Below are 26,394 nucleotides of genomic sequence, written 5' to 3' on the forward strand. Positions count from 1 at the left end.
TCTGTCTTTATTACCCACCTTTCCCTCACCCCTCTGGCAATTTTCTGCTGCTCCTGTATGTGTCCCTCCCTCTGGGAAGGCTTCTCCAACTTATTCAGCAGATGTGAGGAGCATGGTTTTAGGTACAGACAAAAAGTCCTCTCCCTCTTCTGTATGCCTCTTAGTGCCTTGCATAGAACCTCCTTGTGGCCCCATGTTATGTTTTCTTCACTATCTTTCCCTCCAGCCTGAGAACTCTTTGAAAACAGGGGCTGCATCTTATGTCTTAATATAGCCAGAATCTGACGCAGCAGAGGAACATTAAAGATTTGTTGAATAAGGGGCCGGCCCGGGGGCGCACTGCTACAGGGCGCCACCTGGGGGCGGGGTGGCGCTCCCGCCGAGGGTTCGGATCCCACATACAGACCGGTTCCCGCTCACTGGCTGAGCGAGGTGCGGACGCAACACCGAGGGTTGCGATCCCGTTGCCGGTCCCGGTCCGGTACGGGCGCGACACTGAGGGTTGCAATCCGTTGCCGGACACGAAAAAAAAAAAAGACAAGAAAAAAAAAAAAAGATTTGTTGAATAAGTAAGTGAATTAATGGTTGGATGCATAATTTGTCAGTGTGTGTATATTTATCTATGTATTCTTTTGTGGGTATTGCAAGGTTGCATGTTCCCACAAGGTATTGCAAGTCCGGTGATAATTAATATGTATGAAGATGGGTGAGTGCAGAAGGCATGTATGTGAGGTGGTGATAGTGAGGTGGTGATATAACACATTGTTATGCATTTGATTTTCTAAGTCATACAGATTTTTTGAGGATCACCTGTTTGCTATTTATTAATTGTTAGATTTGGACATGGATGACATCATCTCTCTCTCAGACTCACTTCCATCAGTTGTAATGTATGGATATTGCTGGTACATGCTTCCTCCAGTCACTGTGAAATGTCAATAAAGGCTTAGCACAGTGACTGGCACACGGCACCCAGTACATTATTTACAATTGTCTACCTTGGGAGCAGTTATGTGCCCATTCATGTATAGATATGTCTGTGGCAAAACATATCTGAGTACTGAGTGTTTGTATGTCTGTGTGCATGTTTATGTGTATGTGTGTTGGAGAGGGGGTAGAACATGAGGAATCACCCATGCATTGCTCAGAGCAAGGGTGGATCTTTTTTCCCACACTCAGCATTGGAGTCTGGGGATAGGAAGGGGTGGAGAAAAAAGAGAAGAAGAAAAGAAAGAATTACAGCTTTCACAAACTCAACGACTTAGGATGGCTACTCCCTCTGTGGCTATTAAAGTGACAATTTGCTTACTCCACAGTATGTCTAGAAACCTATGTGCACCCAAGTGCCTTTGCTACAGCTATTATAAAAGCAGGTATAGCCCAGAAGAAATTTAAAAGAAATATAGAAATAAAGTCCCTGACCCTCAAGGGGCCCCAGTTTACTTGAATATATATATCAGATATAGATAAAATATCATCTTTGTCAATCATTGGCTATATATCATCTTACTTACTCTTTACAACCATCTGAAGTAGTAGGCTGTATTATCTGTATTTATCTATATTTACAGATGAAGAAATAGAGTCTCAGAGAGATGAAATGAGATTCCTGAATCAATGGCATGAGTAGTGAGTTCCATAGCAGGGTCCAACCCAGAGCTTACCTGACCCCAAATCTGTGGCCTTTGGGTTTTGTAATACTCACGTCATGAATTAACACTTCAGTCCTAATTCAAAGGGCACTTGCAATCCTACTTGGACAGATAAAACATGTTCACATGAACAAATGGTGAACAAGACAGGATAGAAAGTTAGGCATTGTTAAAACTATTCAGATAAGGTATAGGGGATTGGCAAAGCCCTTCCCTAGGTGAGAGCTGGGAGCTGCTACCCTCACTGATTTAGGAAGGCCAAAGCGATGGGGTGTGAAATTGGGGAGTACAAACAGTACGACATAAAGATCAACTATTCTATACAGGATGCCAATAAAAGGTAAAAGATGATGAAAGCATGTAGGATGACTGATATTTCAGTAGGATTCCCACCAGAGTGGGAAATGCAGAGGAGATAGAATCAGCTGCCTAGAAGGCCTGGAGGGAGGTCTTGCCTGAGTCAGTCCCAGGTTCCTAAAGAGAACTTCAAGCAATCTTGCAGCTGAGAAGTAGCACCGGGATACAGTCTTGTCAAGTCACTCTTTCAACCCCTCCATTTAACTAAGGCTCAGAGAGGGCAATCAACTTGTCCAAGGTCACACGGTGAGTTCTAAGCAAACCAAAGGTGGGATGCTGTATAGACACTTACCATGCAGTGAGGACTAAAAGCAGTGCTGAGGTAGGGGTGCCCTTCTCCAAAGTGTCACCTGCCTCCAATCCACTTAGCATGAGTGTCAGTGGGGTATCTAGAGAGTCTTTATACTGGGCACTTTTGGTTCTGTTTTGGTGTTTGTTTGCTTATCTCCTCTCATTTTGGTGCGCTGTATAGACACTTACCATGCAGTGAGGACTAAAAGCAGTGCTGAGGTAGGGGTGCCCTTCCCCAAAGTGTCACCTGCCTCCAATCCACTTAGCATGAGTGTCAGTGGGGTATCTAGAGAGCCTTTATACTGGGCACTTTTGGTTCTGTTTTGGTGTTTGTTTGCTTATCTCCTCTCATTTTGGTGCTTGGTCTCTGGGCCACACTGCTCTGGTCTCTGCTTGCTCATATGGACTGTTCTACCATTTCTTCCTATCAGCTGTGTGTCTGGTAAGCATGTGTCAGGCACAATGGGTACAGAATATGGAAACAGGCTCAGAGTGGAAGGACAACTTCCTGAGATGCAGCAGAGTACAGGATTCGAGCCCAGGTCTGTCTGCCTCCATTGGGGCTGCACACTTCCCACCATGCCACCCCTCTTTGCTCCAGCTAGCAGGTCTGGTTGCTACTTTGAACTCAGGCAACCTCGCACAGCCTTCATCTAATATCTCAGAGCCCCAGTTGCCATCTGCTTCCTTTGCCCCATGAAGATAAGCCTCTCTGGTCGACTGGACACATCAGCCTTAGAAACCTTGAGTTACCAGAATGGGGGCAACAGGCTGGCTGGGCACAGTTGGGGCATCCGGCCCTGATAAGACCTCGCCACGGCTGGACAAGCTCTCAGAGACGTAAGACTTTGCGTAAGCACGAGATTATAAGAATACATTATTAAAATATTTACTTTCTTACAGGTATTGACATAAAAATGAAAAAAAAAGGTTCCCAGGGGAGAGATAAGACCCAGTGGGACTTTCTGTGCCTTGGTTTTGAATACATGTTTATCACAGAAATTAAGTTAGTATTAATAATAAATAATAACAATACAAGCTGCAAGTGTCGGCTGGAAGCAGCTGTAGTTTCAATTTGCTAATATATGAAACCAGAGATGATGGTGGAAATTAAAAAGCAATCAAGCAAACAAGCATAAATCCACTTTGCTCTATGGATTACACTAAGACAGATTCAGCACAGTCGTGTGTCTTAGCAGGGAAGGGGGAGAAGAATGATACCAGTGGGACTTTCTGTGCCTTGGTTTTGAATACATGTTTATCACAGAAATTAAGTTAGTATAAATAATAAATAATAACAATACAAGCTGCAAGTGTCGGCTGGAAGCAGCTGTAGTTTCAATTTGCTAATATATGAAACTAGAGATGATGGTGGAAATTAAAAAGCAAGCAAGCAAACAAGCATAAATGCACTTTGCTCTATGGACTACACTAAGACAGATTCAGCACAGTCGTGTGTCTTAGCAGGGAAGGGGGAGAAGAATGATACTGATGATGGGGGACAAAGTAGTCTTTAAGTGTACCTTTAATTTTAATTTCTCTTAGGAGAAAAGAAAGAGCTCTGAAGCAAATATGACAGAGTAGTGACATGCATTAATCCTGCATGGTGGCACAGGGTAGCTTACTGCACTTTCTTCATACTTTCTGTATTTTATTTTAGTTTTCTTAATTAAAACAAACAAATGAACACATCTCTGACACCTATCAATTTATACTTTGCAAAGCTTATTGCACAAATAACCTTGAAAGCAAGACAAAGCAGGGTTTATTGCCCATATTTTACATTCAGAGAAGTTGATATTGCGAGGAGGGAGGGAAGGGGCTTTTTGATCAAGGACACATAGTGGGAGAGTGATAGAGCTGGCACGTAATCAACTGCTGGACTAGGGCTCCTTGCGCTGCATTCACCTTGACTTTGAAGACAAAACTGTTCCCCTTCTTGCAGAAGAATCTCTTTGAGGTTTGCACTGGTCCAAGGACTAAGATGGCACCAACATACTTCTGATCTCTAGCTTCTCGGGTAGTCCATCCACCTTCACATCCCTCCACTGTCCAATAATGCGTCTGATGTCACCGGCTCAGCAAACATTTCCTGAAGCCAGGACATGAGGCTGGGACCTTAGGCATTCTCTGCAGCAGCCTACATCACAATTCATACCAGTCCATTCTCTCTGTCACCCTCTTTGCCTATTCCCTTTTCATTAGTTTGGTCGCTGCACCTGAATAGGGTTTCCACCTTCCCCACACAGAACATTGAGTGTAAGGTGAGGCAGTGAAGCACAATGGTTAGGGGTCCAGGACGTTAGCATCAAAAAGACCTAGATATGGACCCCTCTCTGTGCTTCAGCCCTGTGATCTTCTATTTCTTCATCTGTATAATAGGGATAATAAGACTCTGAGGACAACAGTGTTTGTTTCCCTTACCCAACCATCCTTACCCCTTCTTCTGGAAGCATGGTACCTGTATCAACTGAAGAAGCTTTTCTCCAACTATCCATGTAGTTGGGGTGGAACTGTTCACCTCGTGTCCCTTTCCCATCATAGGAGTGGTGACATCACCCAAGCAAGGCAAGAGTCCTTCCCAACTTGATTCCTACAGTTCCGTCCCACCTCTAACCTATTACCAGTATATTAGCCAGAGTGATCTTACTAAAGAGCAAATCTGACAATGTCTACTAAGCAGCTGGCTCAAGACCTTTAACAGTTCCCTTGACCCTCAAGATGGTCCACATTCCTTAGTTGGGACTTTGAGCCCTACAAACATCTTCCGCCTCATCACCTAAACTTGTTCCATAATACCATGATGACTTCACTATGGTTTGTAAACCTGCAGTGTTGCCTCACTTCTCAGAAACTTTGCACATATGACTTCCTCTCTCTGGAATACCATTTTCCCTGCTCTCCCTAGCTTCATTTTACTGATCCTGATCACCCTTTAAAATTCAGCTAAAACATCCCCCTTTCTGGCCAGCTTCCACTGAGCTGAGAGGTCTTCTCTCTCTCCTCTGATAGTTCCTATCATTGACCACATCTCATTGTGAGTTCTGTGGAAGCAGGGATGATATCTTGTTCATCTCTGGGTTCCAGGAGTGCAGTACAGAGCCTGACAGATAGGTAGACACTCAGGAAATAATGGAATAAATGAACACCATTGCTAAGAGGGAGGATGTCACATTTGGGCATACCCTTAGAGAATGAGTGTGCATTGGATAAATAAAGGCAAAAGGAGGTCATTCCTGGCTGCTGAAAACTTCCTTGTTCCTCTGACCATCTTTGCCTTAGGCCATGATCTGCATGATGTTATAGAATCAGTTCACTAGTTTTAATTGGCTTGTGGTATAGTGGTTTGTGTACACATCTGGCTCCTTCCAGCAGAATAGGAAACTCTTTAGGCCAAACACTTTGTCTCATTTCTCTATATGTCCTCTTTAGGGAATAAATAGCAGGAAGGAATATAGTGCAGAGGGTCAGAGGACGGGCTCTGAAGTCAGAAAAGACCTGCTTTCAAATACTAGTTCCGTCACTGATCCCTCAGGGACTTTGGGCAATTTAATGAACCTCTGTGAGCCTGTATTTTCTTACCTCTAACACGAGGGGGGGTGGGGTATCTTATAATACTACAGATATTTAAATGCAATATTATACACATTCATTTATTTATACAACAAATTATCTATTACACAATAAGTACTTATTGAGTGCCTTCTGTGTGTGCACAATTGACTGTATACAGATAAACAAAACAATACCCCCAATCTATGATGTCTAATAGGGAGCAGGCATTAACACACATGTAAATATGTATTGCAAAGTGTGATAATTGCAATAAAGGAAAGATGAGGTATATATTTTAGACTATGGTTTTGGGGGATTCTGATAAAGCAATATTGAGGCTGAGAACTAAATGATGAATAGGCATTAACCAAGGGAAGAGATGCAGCATATGCCAAGGCCCTGTGATGTGTGACAGCACATGCTCTGGTGTACAGTAGGCTCGTTAAATGATAATGTGATTTCTGCGGAGGCTGGGTCAGTTAATGATTAGAAACTTGGGCTCTGGAGCCAGCCTGCCTGATTTCAAATTCTGGCTCTTCCACTGACTTGCAGAATGACTTTTGGCAAATTTCTTTACTCCTCTGGGCTTTGGTTTTCTCATCTGTTAAATGGGGCTAATAAAATAGTGTTCTCATTGAGAGGATCGAATGAGATAACTTATGGAAAGCATTTAGAACAGTGCCGGGCATGTCAAAAACATTCTTTAAGTAATAGTCATTCATACCATTGATTCTTTTATTTGTACTCCAAAGTATTTACATGGATGCTATCATAAAAGAGAAGGCAAGGGTCTTGCCTGAAGAAGACTCATTCAGGTTATGAACTGAAGAAGAATAATGGGAAATTCTGAGAGGTTGTCCAGTAAAGTAACAGGGACTCAGTTTGCCTCTCTGTAAATGGTATAACGCTTGCCTCTAGGAATGGAACATTTTGTGATGCCCAGGGTAGTGCTGAGATGCCTTGAGGAGATTCCCCCAAACCTGCCATTGGCTATCCAGATTTGGACAAGGGTATTGAGATTCCTGCAAGAAAGTCATGACTCCAAGACAACATATTATTCAAAAAAATCACAAGATTAAAATAAAATCAAACAAATAAAATAATCTCTGGGGGTTAGCTCTGTTTTGTTTTGCTTTGTTTTTTTTAAGATGTTTTTGTTGATTTGATATCTATCAAGAAGCCAGTAAAATTGCTGTTTATTTGTCCTGTTACTTCTGAGTGTCTTCCTTGCCCCTGTGCTCTCTCCCCTCTCCCTGTTACAAGACATAGATACGTTAAGAAAGATCTATTTAATGGTATTGTTACTACACACATTGAAGGAGAGATTTCTGGGGACAGGCCCATGATAAGGGTGGGAGGAATTGGATACAGTTGTGGGAGTCAGATAGGCAGTTCACCGACCCACCCCCTCTCCGCAAGCAAGACAGCTCCCCGGCCTTCCCTGCTTGTTTTAATCTGTGAATGTTTCCCAGAAAGAAATAGTAACTTCTCCTTTTTCTGGCAGGAGTGCCTGATGAAACTCCCTGAAAACAGGGCCTCTCCCTCCCCTTCAAGCTGGCCTCACACAAGCTAATGCAAATCAGTCCTGACCCAGCCAGGGGTCTGTGGGAAGGCTGCCAGGAGCTTCAGGACAAACACGCAAAGAATGTTATTTCATTTCTGGCATCCTGGGGAAAAAGGGACGGAGAGAGGGAAGTTGGGCAGAGAAGGGGGTAGAGAGAGGGAGAATGAATACCGATGCTTACTGCAATAAGAGTGAAGCAAAAGGAAAGGACAGGAGGAAATTCACAGAAAGGGCCTACTAGGTGCCAGAAATAAACACATGGACTGCTTTATTTAAGTTTCACATGTGCATTTTAAAGTAGAATTTATTACTCTCACTTTTTGAACATAGGAAAAGGCTTGATCTCCAAGGTTTGGAAATTTTTCAAAGGTTAACCTACTACAAACTGTAGAGTCAGGATTTGAACCCAGATTTTGAAATTTCAAATCTCAGGCTCTGTCTTCGCACTGAGGCTCGCTTATTGGTTGTCCTTTGAGAGATTCCCCCAAAAAACTAGGAGCATAAGAACCCCACATCTCATGACTCCTATCTTGTCTCCTCTTCTGCAGCCTCTGCCATCATTCCAATTCCGGATCCATTCTCTCTTACCAGAACTATTGTAACATACCACTAACTCGTCTCCCCACCTTCAATCTCCCCTACTCAAACTCATACACCACAGAAATCTTTCCAAAACCCACATGTGGCCTTCTCATTGTTGCTCAAAACCCATCGATGGTTCCTTAGCCTGAACTGCAAGGCCTTGCAAGTACTGCATCTCCAACCTCAAATATTGTATATTGCAACTGTCTTGAACTTTCTGCTGCCTCCCATATGTGTCCCTCCAACTTCCCACCTTCTTGACTTTCTTTCAGCTATTCCCTCTGCCTGTGATGCAATCACTCCCACAATTCTAAATGTTAAATGCTATCCACTCTTCCAGACTCAGTTCAAAGGCACCTGCCCCAAGGCACACTGGCTGTTAGAGATCACAGCTTTCTCAGAACTCCCATGCCTTTATTATGGGGCAAATCACCGTCACACCCAGAATCATTAGCTGCTTACAAGATTGTCCCCAATACCAGGCAAAGCTCTGTGGATCTGAGCCATAGACTTCAAATTCTGGCTGGGTCCCTGCCTAAAAGAAAAATGCATAAGAATATACAAGTGCAGACTCTGAAGCCAGATAGCTTATGTCAGAAGCATGGTTCTGCCATTTTCTAATTAGGTGACCTTGGGCAAGTCATTTAGCCTTTCTGTCTTCATTTGCTTACCTATAAAATGAGTATGGTATATTACTTACCTTAGAGGGTACCATATTGTTAAGGTTCAAAGTGTTAGTGGACCTAAAGATTTTAGCATAACTACCGGCATGTGGTAGAGTTTGATAAACAGTCCATGATGACAGTGATTGGCAGGCAGGGGCTGCATCACTGCTATGTTCTCAGGTAATAGTTACAGCTGTTTAGATGAAAGACTGATTCCGTCTACTCAACCTGTAATACCTATTACTGATCTTCGGTGTTTGCTAAATTGAATACGTACTGAGTGCCAAGACCGTATGTTAGGGATTCATAGGTACCTAAAAACATGGTTTCTAAAACCTATCCTTCTCTTGGACACTGACAGTCTTGGTTCTCTATAATCATGAGAACCATATTAGGGATGTATTCAAGGAACAGTAGAAGAAAACAAAAAGAAAAAAAAAAGAGGGAAGGAAGGCATCTCTTGTTATGTCAGATGTTTGAGGAAAATGCCTCCCAAACTGTCCATATCTCGTGTCCAAAAGGCTTCTGAGAGATGCCCAAGAACAGAAAAATGTGAGTAACTTTACAGTGGGCAGGACAATTAGCCAAGCATGAGTCCCCTTCATGGTCACTCAAACTAAAGAAAGATCTTGTATGTACTTGATATTGTGCTGAACACCCTGTACCTGGACGCGTTGCATTTGTTAACCACTCTGTATTTGTTAGACCATGTAATTCTAACATAGAAAGCAGCAATGCCCCCACCTTACAGATGTGGAAATTGAGACCCAGAAAAATTAAGTATCTTGTTTAGCGAGAAGCAGTCTGAGATTTGAAATGATCCGGGGCAGTCTGACTCAAAACCCCATGCTCTTAGCCTCTAAGACACCCAAGAGGATCGGGGACACACAAATACTTGGATTTAGGACAAGAGAGCAGCGGGTGGTCTATAGTGGAGTTAAAAGCCCTGGCCCGCCTCTGTCACTGGCTTTCTGTGTGACCTAGGGCTTCAGTTTCTCCTACAAAGAGAGAAGGTTTGGGTCAGCAGTGTCTGCAGCCTCAAGCTCTACTATCCTGTGATTAAAATATGAAAGCAGAATGGGGTTGTTGCTGATGAGGGAGTCTGTCCTTGAGGGAAAGGAGAACAGAGCAGAAAGAAGAACTCCAGAAGTCTGGATTCTGTCTCGCCTCTGACTCTGCACGTCATTAATGGGGATCCCTGCTGTCTGCTAACACCTTTCCAGCGATGACCTCAAGACTGCTCATAGCAACAGCCTCCTTCACAGAAGGAGGTGGGAGTGGGGGGAAGGCAGCCCCTCAGTGTGGTGATGGACCCTCAGCCAAGGGATAGGGCAGGGAAATGTTCCGGGGCCTGGCTTCTAGCCTGGGTTCATTCCTAGAGTCCGAGATGGTCAGAGCACAAAAGGACTTCTCCATCCAACCCCCTCATTGTAATGAGAAGGAAACTGAGGTCAGAAAGATGATGACCTTTGCCCAAGGCCCCAGGTGGATGGGCGGCAAAGCTGGGCACAGAGCCAAGGTGCGGCTCAGGACCTCTTCCCAGAAACCCCTCCTCCTGCTGAGCTGTCTCTGTGCCTGGTCCATAACAAGGTGACCCTAAAGTAGAAAGTGATGGACACAGCCTGCTGGTAAGAGCCATGGATCATGAGTCAGGATCCCTATGTGTTAATCCCGGCTTTGCCTTCGCTATGAAGCCTATGGGTCTCTTAGGGTCTCGGCTTCCTCATTAACACACTGAAAGAACTGACCCAGATTAGAGTTCCCAAATTAATGACCTGCAGGTTAATTGTTACCTATGCAATTGGCTTATTTGGTCAATTTAAAATTGGCTGTCAGCATGAACTAATTAGGAAGTTTTACTCAAACATCTAGATTTCTGGCTTGGAACCTTCGTCATCAGTGGGGCAGCATTCTCATATAGTAATGAGTAGCTGGAGCTAAGTAGTCTCTGCTCCATTTCTAGTTTACTACAGTCCCCACTGTTCCCTGTTATTAAGCATCTGGCTACACTGATGCATTGACATCACTGGCAAGTTCCTCCTTACAAAGGGCAACCGAGAGTTTGCTTCATGTCCGTCAGCTCTCCACTGCCCCCAGCATGGGGTTGTCACTGCCCCCTGAGGCTGCCAGCCCATTGAGGGTCAGTGATAGAATGTTTCCTGATAGTGAGCTGAAATCCACCTCTCTTGTAGCCTTGCACCATTGTCCTGATTTCTGGGGTCAGAGTAAACCCATCTGTGTCTTTTGACCCCTGCACAGCTCCGGAGAGGGTGGAAGACAGCAGAACCATTCTCCTGTGTCCTTTCTTAACTTGACTAAACAGTCTAGGTCACCCAAATGTTCCTCAGGAACATTATTTCTAGGGCATTCAGCGATCTGCTTCTTCTCCTCTGGGCATTGTTTAGACACTTAGTCTTCCCCTTGCAAGTCAACTCTTGTCTGCAGCCATGAAGCTCATTCACACATTCTCTCTCTTGCAGCTTTCCCACACTCCTCATGGAGCCCACCATAGCTGACGAGTCCTCATCTGCCTGTACAGTCCTGACTCCCCTACTTCCCCTTGCCCCTTGCACTCTGCTGCACCATGCTGCCTCCTGCTCCCAGCCTTCTCACAGTCTGTGCTCTGCCCGAGACCCTCTTCACCCCTGTATTAGCTTCTAAAGGGATGCCATAAAAAATTCCCACAAACTGGGAGGCTTACAACGACAGAAATTCATTCTCTCACAGTTCTGGAGGCCAGAAGCCTGGAATCAAGGTGTCAGCAGGGCCACGCTCCCTCTGAAGGCTCCCAGGAAGAATCTTTCCCTGCCTCTTCCAGCTTCTCATGACTCCAGGTATTCCTTGGTTCAGGGCAGCACAACTCCAACCTCTGCCTCTGTTTCCACATGACTTCTTCTCTCTGTGTGTCTCTCTGTCCTCTCCTCTTCTTAGAGTGACATCAGTTGTTGGATTTAGGGACCAACCCATCTTGATCCTTAACTAAATACATCTGTAAAGACTATTTCCAAATAAGGACACATTCTTAGGTTTCAGGTAGACAGATAGGAGTTTTTCGGGGACACTGTTCTACCCACTACAATCCCTCCTCTCACTTTCTCAAGAAGACCTTGCAGCAGAGTGTCCTCCTGGCTGGGTTAGTGGCTCTTCCTTGGTGTTCCCACAGCCCCTGAACATTCCCATCAGAGAATGAAATGCAGCATCATGTAGCAATTTGGCCCCTTCTCTGTCTCGCTGCCATGACTATGAGCCCCATGAGGACAGAGGCTGTGTTCTGCTTAATTAGCGCTGCATCCCAAGTACCTAAGTTAGTGTGAAATACCTTGTAGATGGCCAACAGATATGACCTTTTCCTGAGCACTCTGCACCTCCACCAGTTATGAAGAACAGGAAAAGCCGTTTCCAGATGTTTCGAGAACAGAGCTAAGGCTGTGCTCCTCCACTTTCGCCCAGCACATTTCCTACTCAGGGCAACACTCATTGGTTCCCCAAATGTGTGAGGACCACCCTTCCCCTTACACCTGCACCAAATGCCCTTCCTGACTCTGAACTCAACTCAGACTGTTCTCCACACTGTGGTCGGTGTTATCACCACTAAACACAGGTTAAAAGACATCCTGTCCCTCTTCAAAAGTCTTCTCTGGCTCCCTGCTATGTCCAGCTCCTCTGCTCGATATTCAAGTCCTGGTTCTCCAGCCCAGCCTGGCTCCCTTGCCCACTCCACGAGTTCACACCAGCAGTCTGTGCCCTGTCCCTCTGGAACCCTGGCTGGCCTCCCATTCCTGGATGAAATCCTGGATGCAGTTTGAGGAAAGAAACAGCCTGCTTGAGAGTCCCCAGCAGGTTTTAGGAGCCTCACTGTCTGTCGGCTGAAAAACAGCGTTATTTTTCCTCTAAAGAGTCTCTCTTGGCTTGGGATGCATGGCTGTATTTGCTTCTGGCTTGAGGACAGCTCTCCCCTTCTCCGAGGCCCCAACTGTGCACTTTGGAGAGGTCAGCATGACCTGTCGTTAGATGGAATTGAGTCTCTAGGCTGCTGCCCCTGCCCCCACTCCCTGACCAGTTGGACTAGGTACCATAACCAAAGGAAGTTCACATTCCACTCAAGTCTGGGGACATCAGGGGCCCGGTCCCATGCTGAGCTCTGGGACACTTGGCCACACTCAACTGGCTGTTCACTCCAGAGTCACATATTAGGCACAGAACATTATACTTAGGCTGGTCTGGGGAGTGGGGCATCAGGGGAGGAGAGTGGAGGAAAAATGCACAGGAGGATCTTCGACTCAGCAAGACAGGGAGCAGGAAATGAAAAGAAAAGGAGAAGATGATGGAGATACAGACACAGAGAGAGCAAGTAGAAGGGCAGTACACACAGACACAAAGAGACAAAGATGGACAGGAAGTCGGAGTGACACAGAGAGGGAGGTAGTGTGCACGAGCAAAACAGAAAGACAGCAAGGGCGCAAAAGAGAAGGAGGAAGAAGAAGAAAAAAGTCAGACAGCAACAATAAGGAACGGATCAAAAGGAGAAAGCAGAGGAGCAGCGGTGGAAAAATGGGAGGGGTGCAGGGCGGGAGGAAGGAAGGGAGGGATGGATAAAGGGAAAGAGAGTGAGAGATGGAGGGAGGAAAGCAGAGATAAAAAAAGAATGAGAAAAGCTCACAGTGGGAAAGAAACAGCCAGGAAAGAACAGGACAGGAACTCTGTCAGGCCCCTCCTGGCTGCCTTCCCTGGTGTGTCCTGGATCAACCTTGGGCCGCAGCCTCGGCTTGCATTGGTTCGGAGGCTGCCGCCCAGTCCCCTGGTCAGTGTGGAAGCCTTCCTCTGTGCACGTCTCCTTTCTCACAGGAGCTGAAGGGACTTGGCTCAGGACGCCCACTAGACAGTCTGGGTCACTGCAAGCAGGAGAAGGAGAAGTAACTGGCCGTAAGCTGAATGCGGTTCTTTCACCTGGACTCAGACCCCTGCCTCCTTGATTGCCAGGTGCTGGGGTCTGTCTCCTTGCCTCCATCATCTCTTGAGATGCACAGCCTCCAAATTCATGAAACTGTCCTTTGAGATGGCCCCTTGCTATCCCTCTTCTACAAATGGAGAAACTGAGGCTTCCAAAGTGGAAACCACTTGTCCAAGGTCCCATAGCCACTTACAGCCAAAGGCAGGATGAACCTTGGGTCTCTGGCCTTCCATCGTCTGGGCAAACGCTCTTGAAAGCCAGCCCTGGAGGACTCCTGATGACTTTTGTGCTGTTTCCAGTAAATTCTGCACTGATTCTTGGCATGAAGAGAGGAAATGAAGAGGGTAGGGTAGGAATGTAAATAAAAGGAAGCAGTGGGATTTCATATAATATGTAATTATATTATCCATGGCGGTGGCCCTGGCTGCTTCTGAGATGTGCTGCCCAGGTTATGCCCAGGGAGGGTGGTGTCCTGGGGTACTGGGGAGCCCAACAATGCTCCATCCAAGGCTCCAAGCCCTCAAGGCTTTTGGAATAGCATCTTTGGGCCAGGAGCCTGACCTGTTTGCAGAAACACATGGGAGTTTGGAGACACTGGGAAATAACTCAGCTGATAAGAGCTGGGGATCAGAGGGATCTCAAAAATGACACTGGGAGTCCATCCCTAGGCAGGAACAGGGGTCCTCATACAGACTCAGGGTTCGACTCTTTGTATGGAACAGTGGGGGCTGGAGAGGCAGGACAAAGTTTGGAGTTCAGTGGTAGCCACATAGCTTTTGGTGTGAGAACTGAAAACTTGTTTTCCATATTGTTTCCAGCCCACGCAGGAATGGAGTTTTGTCTAAAAGATCTCTTTCCAAAGCTCCCATCCCCTGACCCCCACAATTTTGCATGTCAAATTCTTCTCATAATCTAGTGTGATAATTCTGAGTTCAGACACTGGAAATAAATTGGCTGGGCTCAAATCTTGGCTTCTCCACTTACCAGCTCTGTGACTCTGGTCAAGTTATCTAACCTCTCTGTGCCTTAGCAGCCTTATCTGTTGGATAAGAACAACAGCAAATGCCTTAGACAGTTGTTCTGAGGATTAAATTAGACAAGGTTTATGAGAATGAAAGGAAGGAAGGAGAAAGATAAAGAGAAACAGAGAGGGAGGAAGAAAGACATGGAGACAGAAACCTAGAGATAGATGTGGAGATGAGGTACTGGACCACAGCCTGGCACACAGTGGGTGTCCCTTGCATATTTGGCGAGAAAGTGAGTAGGAGGTCGTGAGTGAGTGAAAGGGAGAAATCAGTGTCTCCAGGATTTCTGCATTGACTTGGAAATTCGTTCAAAGCACTCAACAAATATTTCTTGGATTCTTAATTGATGTCAGACCCTGTTTGAGGCACCAGGAGTAGACGACGAACATGGCAGACACAGACCCCACTCTTATGCCCTTCCAGGCAGAAAAGATAAACAAAGCATTGACTTGGAAATTCGTTCAAAGCACTCAACAAATATTTCTTGGATTCTTAATTGATGTTAGACCCTGTTTGAGGCACCAGGAGTAGACGACGAACATGGCAGACACAGACCCCACTCTTATGCCCTTCCAGGCAGAAAAGATAAACAAAAAACAAGTAAACAGATAGTCATTACAGCTTTAGTAGGTACCATGGCTTGTGTGTCTGTGTGTGTGGCAGGTGGTATCTACGGTAGATAACGTGGTCAAGGAAGGCCTCTCTAAGGAGGCGACATCTAATCATGAACCTGAAGGCAAACAAGGAACCAGTCATGGGAAGAGCCAAGAAAAGGACATCCTGGGGAAAGGAAACAATAGCGGCAGAGACCTGGAGGAAGGGATAGACTGGCAAATTCCAGCAAGTGCCTGGACACTGACAAGTGAAGGGGCCACTGTGGGTGAGGAAGACTTGCCCTGCTTTCCCAGTGAAATGCTGTGATCGTAATGGTGTCAACAGCGGCCACCCCAGGTGTGATTGCTTAGGTAGAGGATGTTGTCACAAACAGTAATAGCGGTGGTCACTCCTCCTGCTGTTTGCTAAGCCCTGACAGTGAGCGAGGTACTATCTTGTGCTCTTTACATACCTCAGGTCATGCATCCTCACGAACCTATGAAATAGGTTCCTTTATGATTCCATCTTAAAGATGAAAAAACTGAAACACAGACAGGTGAAGGAACTTGCCCAAAGACACACAGTGGGGAAGTGCTGGAGCCTAAAAACCCACCTCTGTCTGATTTCAAAGGCCTTGTTTTAAAATGTGTGTGTAAGGGGGGTGGTGGTGAGGGGGGTACCCCCCTCCCAAAGACACACAGTGGGGAAGTGCTGGAGCCTAAAAACCCACCTCTGTCTGATTTCAAAGGTCTTGTTTTAAAATGTGTGTAAGGGGGGTGGTGGTGAGGGGGTACCCCCCTTCCTGTTGCTGCTCTCTGACAAACACAGAGTGATATTGACAACCCCTCACATGTGCACACAACCTTATGAAAATGTCAAAGCATTTTCTCATCTACTATCCAGTTTAATCTTCACAGCAATCTGGGAAGGTACACTTAACAATGTTCATTTCATGGATGGGAATGATGAGGTGTGAAGTGCCTTCCCCCAGGGTCTGCAGGCTGTGACCTGGGTCTTCCAGTCCCCAAGCCTGGTGTTCTTGCTGTTGCAGTGTTGCTTGCAATTAGAAAGCCCTCTTCTACTCCCAGCCTCTCCAGGTACCTCTGACAACTCCACACATGAGTGGATGGGGACTTGAACAGCAAGAGGGGAGGGGAGGCGATGGTGGGCATTGGAGTGGGCTGGGGCATGAATCTCAGCTCCATCCCATCTTGTCATATGCTGTTGGACAAAACAATTCCTCCCTGAAGCCTCAGTTTTCTTATTTGTGAAATGGGATATGACAGCACTATTAGTGTCATCAGTAGGGTTACGGTGAGGATTAAGAGATGACACATGGACCTCAGCATGGGTCCTGGCACACAGTGAATATTTGGTTAAATATTATTAACACTACTGCTGTTATTCAGAAAGTATTGGTGGCACTGAGAATCAGAACTTTGGTTTGGAGTCCCCACCCCTCCTTCAGCACACAAGTCTTAGTGCCCACTGAGTTTAACTGCTCCATTTCACAGATGAGAACATCAAGGCCAGAGGAGGGGAGGAACTGGTCCAAGATATCACTGGGAGCAGTGAGAACTGCTGGCTGATTCCAGACCTCAGCTGTTGTGTTTTGCTTTTCTTACAATGCCCTTTCTTCTCCAGAGCCCTGGTTTTCCTTCTGCTCCTCCCACCCCACCCCTGCTAAGCAGGAGCCTTTCTCCTAAGCCTCCGTTCCCACCATGATGTTGGCTCTTGGCTGCAGGACCCAGGCTCCTTTGGCATTCCTTTCATAGAGATGCAGCCAGGGAGGTGAGGGTGGGCCTGGGGCAAGCCTCTGAATGTGTGGGAATGAGTCCCCCACCCCAGGAATCAGGCCTGGCTGCTGCTGGCATGTTTACTGAGGACCCTTTGGCAGCCCGCCACAATTAGAAAAAAGCAAAGCAGCCAAGACAAGACAGAGGCTAATTACCTGGGGTAATAGGAAATTGGAGAGCAGCTACAAGAGGGGTGTCTAGGCCTCTGGCCAGGCAAGGGCAGGGACCGTGATGCCCAGCCTGGCATGAGCAGCTGGCTCTGAGTGGATACTCCCACCCAGGGTCACCCTTGGACTCCAACAACCCAAGGGAACAGAAGCTGGCTCCACTGTCAGACCTTCTGGGGACCCTCTCCCTCTGCTGTTCTTGTTTGTTTTTATTCATAAGCAAAACAAATGAAACAAACAAGGAAATTCAATTTAAACAGGGCACGGGTGCTGATGTTTCTGTTTTGTTACACCAGGGTGAGCTTAGGACAGAAAATCAGCCTCGACTTTCACTCCCTCAATTGGTCTCACCCTGCGGTGCTGTGCAAAATTACATGGATGGAGGGGCTGCAAAAGCAATTTGCCTTCTTAGATGGGGTGGAGAGAGGGAGTGGGAATGGAGGAGGACCAGAGAGAGAGAAAAACCAAATTTCAAGTAAGGAATACGACAGAGAGACTGAGCTACACAGTCAGAAATAAAAATTAAGAGATTAACAAGTTGAAAGGCAAAGAAAGAATGACAGAGAGAACAACAGACAAAGATAGGAAGCCATACTGAAGATACGTACACAGAGGAGAAATAAAAGACAAAGAGATACCAACAGAGAAGCAGGGAGGCACCGTTGAGCAAAACTAAGTGAGAGAGGTGGAAGGCTGGAAGGGCAGGAGCCCAGGAGGAGGGGAAGGAGAGAGAGAATGAGAACAAATTCCAAGGCAAAAGTGTGCATTCCCAGAATTCATGGCTGGAGTGGACCGGACCGCATGCACCTTCATCTTAAAGATGCTGAAGTCACAGAATGGGTAGAGGATATGAACATTTAGCCCAAGATGCCAGAGGCAGAAGTGGTGGCAGCAGGACATGAACCCAGACTCCCCGGTGGAGAGACTGGCCCTCCACTCCCCCATCACCTGAATCTGGAAGTGTGGATGGGGGGTTGATGCCCAGCTGAGCTGAGCTTAACTAAGACTGGGCTCTTTCTGAGCCTTCTCTTGTCTGGATCCATTCTCTCCTTTCATTCTTTTTCTCCCCAAAGGATTCTGAATGGTCATTCCTTGCAGGGCTAGTGGGACCCCAGCTTGCTTCATTGGGGCCAGCTCCTCCAGTGTTGTCCTTGGAAGAAAAAGACACTGATAACCAGGGACTGAGTCACGAGAATGAAGCAGGAAGAAAAAGATAGTAACTAACACTTCCTACAGACCTCCTATGTGTCAGGCATTCTGAAAAACCCTGTTCGTGGAGTTTCTCAACTTCATCCTCCTTTCTATAACCCTATGAAATAGGGATGATTACCAGCCTCCTTTGCCAGAGGAAAAAATTGTTGCATAGAAAAGGGAAGAGTGACTTGCCCCAGGCAGGGTATGTGTACAGGGAAGAATCAGGATTCATACTCAGCCCAGACTGTCCCCAAAGCCGGCACTCTTTTCAGAGATACCAGTAGCCTTTCTGGCTCAAGAGGAAGAAAAAAAAATGGTAGGCATCCATCAAACAGAAAATGAGAAACCCCAAGAACTGGCACTGGAACTATTTTAAAACTCGAGACTGAGTCGGTCAGACTTCACAGAAAGAGAGCCGCCACTGGGATAGGAGACTGTTCCAGACATGACCCTGGTCCCTGGTCAGAGCGGCCCAGAACCCAGGGCCATTAATAAAGTCAATTTCTAAATATACACATGCCCAGCGACGACCACTGAGCTGCTGAGGGAACCCTCCCGATCTCCCCTGCTGGAGTGAGGGGGGTGCCGCGGGCCTCAACCAAGCCCCCACCTCCTTCCTACTCTTCACACTCTATTTCTTTCCTCCTTTCCCTCTCTCCCTCATCCCCAACTGCTCTGCAACTTCTTAGAATGTAAAAATAATAATAATATTAATAAATAAGCAAACAAATAAATGAAATAAAGAAATGTTCAGAGTTAGGGATGACAAGTCCATGACAAGCACATTTCCAGGACAGAGGAAGAAAGAATGTCCCCTATTCCAAGAGGTGGGGAGGAGGGGTGGAGTCAGGTAGCTGGGAAAAGAAGGGGCAAGGAAGCGTGTTCATTGTTTTTGAAGGATGGCGGTTTGATTAGTCAGCTCTCAGTGTTAATTGTTTTGGGGGTTCCTAAAACTTTTCATTGCTTTCTACATAATGGGGCTGTGGGATTCCAGCCCAACCAATGCCAGGTCCCTACAATGTCATCACAGTAAAAGGGTTACTCCTTCTGTCTTAGCAGATAGGAAGCACCCGATGGGGTTCTGCTCCTCTCTGCTAGATGCTGTCTCTCTCGTGGGTTGGAGGATGGATGGGGAGGGAGCTGAAATTAACAATTGAGGGCAACGACAGCAACAGTGATAACAGCTAACACTTTTCAGGCTCCTACTGGGAGTTCATTGTCAAGCAGAGCTTTTGCATGTTATCTCATCAAGGTCTCCTGGAGTCCCAGTGAGCTGGACACTGCAGTATTCACATTTTCACAGGGGAGGAAATGGAGGCTCAGAGGGTCAGCAGCTCACTCAGTGTCACACAACTAATCAAGGGCAGGGCAGGGATTTGAACCCAGCTCTGTCTGCCTCCAGTCTACACCCTTAATGAGAGACAGAGGAACTAAAGCCAGCCTTCAGGAAATCTTCAGAAAGTGCCACTTTCTTCATACAATCCCAGTTTTTAGAGTTGTAGGGGACTGTATAGCTCTTAATCTAGTCACATACTTGTATTTCATAGAGGCAGTGACCCCAGAGCCAAGGGGCTGGTGTCAGTGCTTACTGATTAAGAGGCTGTAGAGTCATGCTCTCGAAGTCTGGATCCCAAACCCAGCACTCACTGTCAGGACTGTGGTCATCCTTTAAGGCCTGAGGCACAAGCTACCTCCTTTATGAAGTTTGCCCAGATGTCCCACTAGAAGAGATCTGATAGCCTACTGCTTTTCAGGGATTTCATTTCTAGAGCATTCACTGCCCTCAAGTGATTTCAGATAAAATTTGGACCCCCAAATCTCAGAGACAGTCAGCGGTAGGGCCAGGGTCAGAAGACCCAACTCACAGTGATATTCCTGACTTTGGTGCACCAATGTCAATATGTCAAGTGTTCAAAAGTTCACCATGGTCTTCAGAAAAGTAATGGACTCCAGATAGGTAAAGGAAGGGAGAGATGCATTGTATTTTAGAGGTGAGGAAGTTCACAGATTGTGGAGGGACTAATATTTATCGAGCACATACTTGGAGATACTGCACTATGGTGTTTCTTGTTTAATTCTCACACAACTCTGCAAGCTAGGATTTTTTATATTTCTGTTTCACAAAGGCTGAATCTGAGGATTATAGAGGTAAAGCAACCTATCTAAGGTCACATAACTAAAAATATCAAAGTCAGATTCAAATCTACAGTCTGTGGCCTCTCACATCACCGCTAGGTTATAAGTTACCTGAGGATAGGACCTCTGTCTTAGTCACACGCATACCTGCAATCCTTAGCACAGAACCAAGACATAGGAAATCCTCGGAAAATTCTGCTAAATAAGTAAATTAGTTATGAATTAGTAAATAAATATGCAACTAAACAAAATAATTGATAAATGAATAATTGAATGAAATGAAGTATAAAGCAGATGAATAGATAGATGGGTGAATGGGATGGATGGAAGGATGGATGGTTGGGTGGATGGAGCAATGAATGGATGAATGAATGAATCACTGAGTGTGTGAATAAAAGAATAAATGAACAAGTTGAATAACTGCTGAATGAAGCTTAACTTCTTCACAACTGCACCTTCCTAGGTTGATAAAAAATGTGGTCTATGGTTTCATAATTAGGGTCTATGAGGAGAGCTGGTCTCTAGAGCTCTGTGTTATAGCTTATGATGGCTGCATCCACATGCAGCAACACTCACCGAGGTGGAAAACAAAAAAAAGTGAGAGCCTGTTTTATCCTGAGACTAACAAATGACTCTCAGAGTAACTTCTACTTGCATCTCCAGAAGTTTGAATGCAATGACTCCAATGTACTCGACAAAAGAGTCGTAATGGCATTGTTTCTAAGAGAACTGGATCTACTGATAAAAATTACATATGAATAAATACATATATCTCAGTATATATATCTTAGTGTGTGCATATATTATATGTATATGTGCATGTGCATAAACATATATATGTGTGTATATATACTTATGTGTCATTAATGATGGGGATATGTTCTGAGAAATGCATCATTAGATGATTCTGTCATTGTGCAAACATCATAGAGTGCACTTACACAAACCTAGATGGCATAGCCTGCTACACACCTAGACCATATGGCACTGCATTCTAATCTTATGGGACCACTGTCATATATGAAATCTGTTGTTGACCAAAATGTAATTATGTGGTGCATGACAGTATGTATATACACTGATCTAGTATTTTTAAGAGGAGGCAGCGTGAAGGAGAGAAAAGAACACTAGGCAGGGATCCCTGTCCCAGCCCTCCTGGATATCTTGCTCTATGATCTTGAGAAGCCCACTTTCCCTCTCAGGGCTGCAGATTCTTCATCAACAGGAAGAATCATTTTGAATTTCTAGCCTCCTTGCACCCTTCAGCACTAATCCTGTGTGATTCTGTGACCCACTGTAGTCACACTTCTCAAGTGGACACGTCTAAACCTTAGCATCTCAAGGTGCACACACAGCTTGGCCAATAAAACATTTCTCTGCCCCAGACAGAATAACATATGCCTTCCTTCCCAGGTTTAAAATTGTCCCATCTGCTTCATGCTCCCCATCCACCCAACATGTCTTACTTGTAGAGACCGTCAGGTTCCAGACACTTGAAGATGACTGAGTAGATACTGACTTCAGGGGCCTCTCCATGGCTTCGACCAGCTGCCACACAAGACGTGCCCAGGCCAGAGAGTAAGTCATCAGCAAAACTCAGGAATTCTCCTGAAGGGAGACAAAGAAAGGTGAGTTCCCCAGCTCAGTCTAGGTGAGCAGACATTCTTGCTGTCATCCAAACCCATCAAATCTGGATACTATTATCAGGAGGATTAGTGGATAGAAAAAGCACATGATTAGAAAATGACACAGATTAGTATCTAGCCTTGATGACTCTTTGTTCACATTTATGTCTGAAAATATTTTGACCCATAAAGCGGAGATGTAATACCTACCTCTATAAGATTGCAGCAAGGCTCAAGTGAGATAAATTATTGTGTAATAAAAACATATAAAAAAGCAACAAGGGAATTGTGCCTTCTTTCTTTCCATAATAACTTTTCTGTCCTTGGCACTGCCACTGACTTCTCAGCCCCTTCGGCAAGGCCCTTCTTTCTCGGAGTTGCATTTTGTTTATTAGTATAATGAAGGAGCTGGACTAAGGATGTAAAATAGTTGCATTTCGTAGGTCCACTCTTATGCACTGGTACTGGATTTGTGGAGAATTATGCTGAGATGGACAGAGACCTAGTCCAGCTAAGGAGGAAAGAGTTCTATGATTGATTAGTCAGGAAGGTCAAGGGTACTGAAAGGGAAAGTGTAAGAATAAGTGGAACATATTTGTGACTGCCCCCCAAACCCATGATTCCTAAAAGTCAACCTAGCCATGAGATTTTAGGAAGCAGCTGAAATTCACTAGAAAGAGAACTAATAAAGGAGATTAGAAAGAATAACTGAATACCTGGAATCATGGAATCTAGTTTTAGTTTTTCTAAAAATGTGCCATATAGCTTTGGGCACCTAAATTCCCACCTCTGTGCCTTAGTTTTATCTGCAGGGTGAAGGTTCTAGAATCACTATTAGGACTCTTAAAAAAATTAAAATAAAAACATGGATGTGCACAAAGATTAAGTCATAAAGATAAACACTGTAGTACTATTTTATACTAGCAAGGATTTAGAAACAAGAATATGTTCTACACTATAGAAATAGCTATATCAATTATAGTTCAATGAAGCAATGGGATATTTTATAGACATTAAAAATAATTTGTGAAAAAATATAAAGTTGTGTGGAAGAATATTCATGAAATATTGTTCAGCTAAAAAACAGATTACACTATTACAGAATAATCCATTTTTTGTTGGAAATGTATATTGCATATTACATGTATATGTATTTAAACATGGAAGAAAGAAAATACAGCAAATGCTTAATGGTGGATCTGTTTGGAGAGTGAGATAATGGTACTTTTTCCATTTTATTTTTGCTTATCTCTATTTTTTAAATTACCTTCAATGAACATACATTGCTTTTGTAACAAGAAAAAAAATCAATAAAAATTACTTAAAAATAGATAAAGTAAATGAGCAATACTAACTGGCCTCTAAGTTCCCTTCCAATTCTAAAATTGGATGATTTAGGAGCAAAACTGGCGTGTGAGGTACTTTAGAACACAGAGAATGAAATGATATGAGGCCTCCAACTCCTGTTTCCCTGTTCCCCTTCATGCCTGATGTGGAGTCTCTCAGACTCTCTATTCGTGTATATTCCTGGTAATAAACAAGAGGAGGATACCAGTTCAAATATATCCTCTCTACCTGGGATTAAGGGCAAGCCAATGCAATGGAACCATCATGGGACAATATTGGACAAGTGTTTAAGAAGACTGGGACTCAGACAAGCCATGTGGTACTTCTCCACCAGGGCACTGGTTGGGCAGAATATACAGATCACTTTCTGCTGGTCTTTCTTTTTTAATTTCTACAAAATCACAGTGAAAAACAAAAACATTTAATTCTTCACCTCACAAGTGCATCTTATAACACTATCTGACTGAATTGCCTGGGTGGCCCTGGGATTCAGGTGAACAACAACTCTGTGACGTACTTGTCCCTATAATTCAGCAGATAAGATGGGTACTGTTTTTTGTTTTCCATTTTTTACAAAGACAGCATACAGTTCATAGACTTGACATGTAGATGCCAGAATAAGTGTCTAAATTAGGCCAATGTCACCAACATGTAATTCCAGCTGCTATGATAAGACAGACCTGGGACTGAATTCTATTTCTACCTTAACCCTCTCAATGTCTCAGTTTTCCTTTCTGTTGCAAGGAGCTAAGAGTTCTTTCATGGATTTGGACTCTAGAAAGTAAAAGCCAAGAGTCTAGAAAGAGAGAAAGATGTCCAGAACTAGAGGTTTTGCTGGAAAATGAAGAAGTAAATGAAACTGTTATTCATCACAAATTTTGGCATCTCAAATTTCTTTTGTAGATCTTTTATGTCAGCTTCTTTCATAGTATGATCATAAACCAAACAACATCTCCATTCCAATAGATATCAAAGCAGAGCAATGTATGGGGTGAAAAGTTAAAAAAAAAAAAAAAGGAGGGGAGAGACCTTGGATTATTCATTGGATGGAATGAGGCCCTGTTTCACTTAGTTTCTCAGGATCCAAGTCTGGCTGCTTATATTTGTTTTCTTTGAGCTTGGATCCATGTCTGTCTGCTTTTCAATTTGTTTCCAGATAGCCATTGAGAGAGTTGGCTCTTCATGAGGGAATTCAGAAAAAAAAAAAAAAAAAAAAAAAAAAAAAAAAGGAGGGGAGAGACCTTGGATTATTCATTGGATGGAATGAGGCCCTGTTTCACTTAGTTTCTCAGGATCCAAGTCTGGCTGCTTATATTTGTTTTCTTTGAGCTTGGATCCATGTCTGTCTGCTTTTCAATTTGTTTCCAGATAGCCATTGAGAGAGTTGGCTCTTCATGAGGGAATTCAGCTGCTTGTGGCCTGTATTAATTGTCTTGAAGCCAAAAGATGGCTGACATTTATTTTCAAATGGGCATATCTTACCAGATATTTCCATGAATTTCAGAATAACTTGGACCATGGATAAAAGCCCCGTAAACTTGTCAGGTCACTGAGATCGGCACAGTTCTAAGTTCTAAACAGTTCTAAGGCTTATAAGTTTAGTTCAAGTGCAGAAACTGGGTAACCTGTAGTATAATTAGTCATATCAATACCATCATAAGGCTATTTAGTACCCAATTCTAGTTGGGCCTATATACATATAATGACCTTCTAATGAAAAATAGTTAAAAGAAAGTGAACTGACATTTCATACGTACTTTTCTTTTTTCCACTTAATTCTCACAGCAACCTAACAAGTTAGATGTTATCATCCCTATGGTAAAGCTGAGATTAAGACTGCAGAGTTAGGGCCGGCCCGGTGGCACACTGGAGAGTGCACCGCTTGGGAGTGAGGCAGCGCTCCCGCTGAGGGTTCGGATCCCACATACAGACCGGTTCCCGCTCACTGGCTGAGCGAGGTGTGGGCGCGGCACTGAGGGTTGCGATCCCATTGCCGGTCCCGGTCTGGTGCGGGCGCGACGCTGAGGGTTGCGATCCGTTGCCGGACACGAAAAAAGACAAAAAGGGAAAAAAAAAAAAGACTGCAGAGTTAGAAAAAAACAGAGCTGAGATTTGAACCCCTATTCTTCTAACTCCAAAACCATAGCTTTTCTTTAATACTATGCTGCCTCCTAGAGAAAGTTTTAAAATGACACTGTTAGAAAAGAAGATTTCTCAGTGCTATTCAATTTGCAGTTGCATTCCTGCCACCCTCTCAGCTCTATGGGGTTGGGGAATGAGACGATAAAAGAAATGGTCCCTGACCTTCTACAGCTTGTAATCTGACAACAGGAGGGGTTGTTAAATACAAGAACAGCCCCATAAAGTAAATTGTAAGATTGCTTTTCTTGGCACTCTATTTCAGAAGGTTTAAATGCAACCTACATAGAGACAGGTGAATGAAGTGACCCCTCAGTATCCTTACTCACCTAGTGGTGGGGATACTGAGAAAGGCCTGGGGGCTTCTCTATGCACTAATGCAAATCAACAGATGTATTGTGGTTCCCCAATATACCATACTCTGCATCTGGCAGTGGTGCAATTGAATGAGCAATAATATAATGCAGTGGTTAAGAGCTGGGGCTCTGAATTTACACTGCCCAGGATTAAATTCTGGCACACCCCCACTTACCGCGTGCCTTGGACAAGTTCCTTAACTCTCTACATCTATGTTCTCACATGTAAAAAAGATAATAGTGTCTAATTTACAGAGTTGTTGTGGATATCATATAAAATACGGCACATAAGTTAATTAGCAAAATGGCTGGCACATAGTAAGAGCTCAAAAAATATATTCACTTTCATTGTTTCTGCTGTTCTTATTCTTGTTGTCATCCTAACAGAGTAGAGATAA

At 44.5% G+C, this 26,394-nt stretch overlaps 1 protein-coding gene across 1 annotated transcript in view; it reads right to left on the reverse strand.

Moving 5' to 3' along the window:
- The window catches only part of LOC103601543 (astrotactin-2-like), a 67,932-nt gene that overhangs the window by 37,659 nt on the left and 3,879 nt on the right, over positions 1–26,394 (reverse strand). Inside the window, exon 2 of the mRNA XM_008585977.1 lies at positions 21,996–22,137. Within this exon, the coding sequence (XP_008584199.1) occupies positions 21,996–22,137 (142 nt within the window). The remainder of the gene's footprint in view (positions 1–21,995; positions 22,138–26,394) is intronic.

This window comes from Galeopterus variegatus, unplaced genomic scaffold (assembly GCF_000696425.1).
Source record: "Galeopterus variegatus unplaced genomic scaffold, G_variegatus-3.0.2 Scaffold3783, whole genome shotgun sequence".
Classification (NCBI taxonomy): Eukaryota; Metazoa; Chordata; class Mammalia; order Dermoptera; family Cynocephalidae; genus Galeopterus; species Galeopterus variegatus.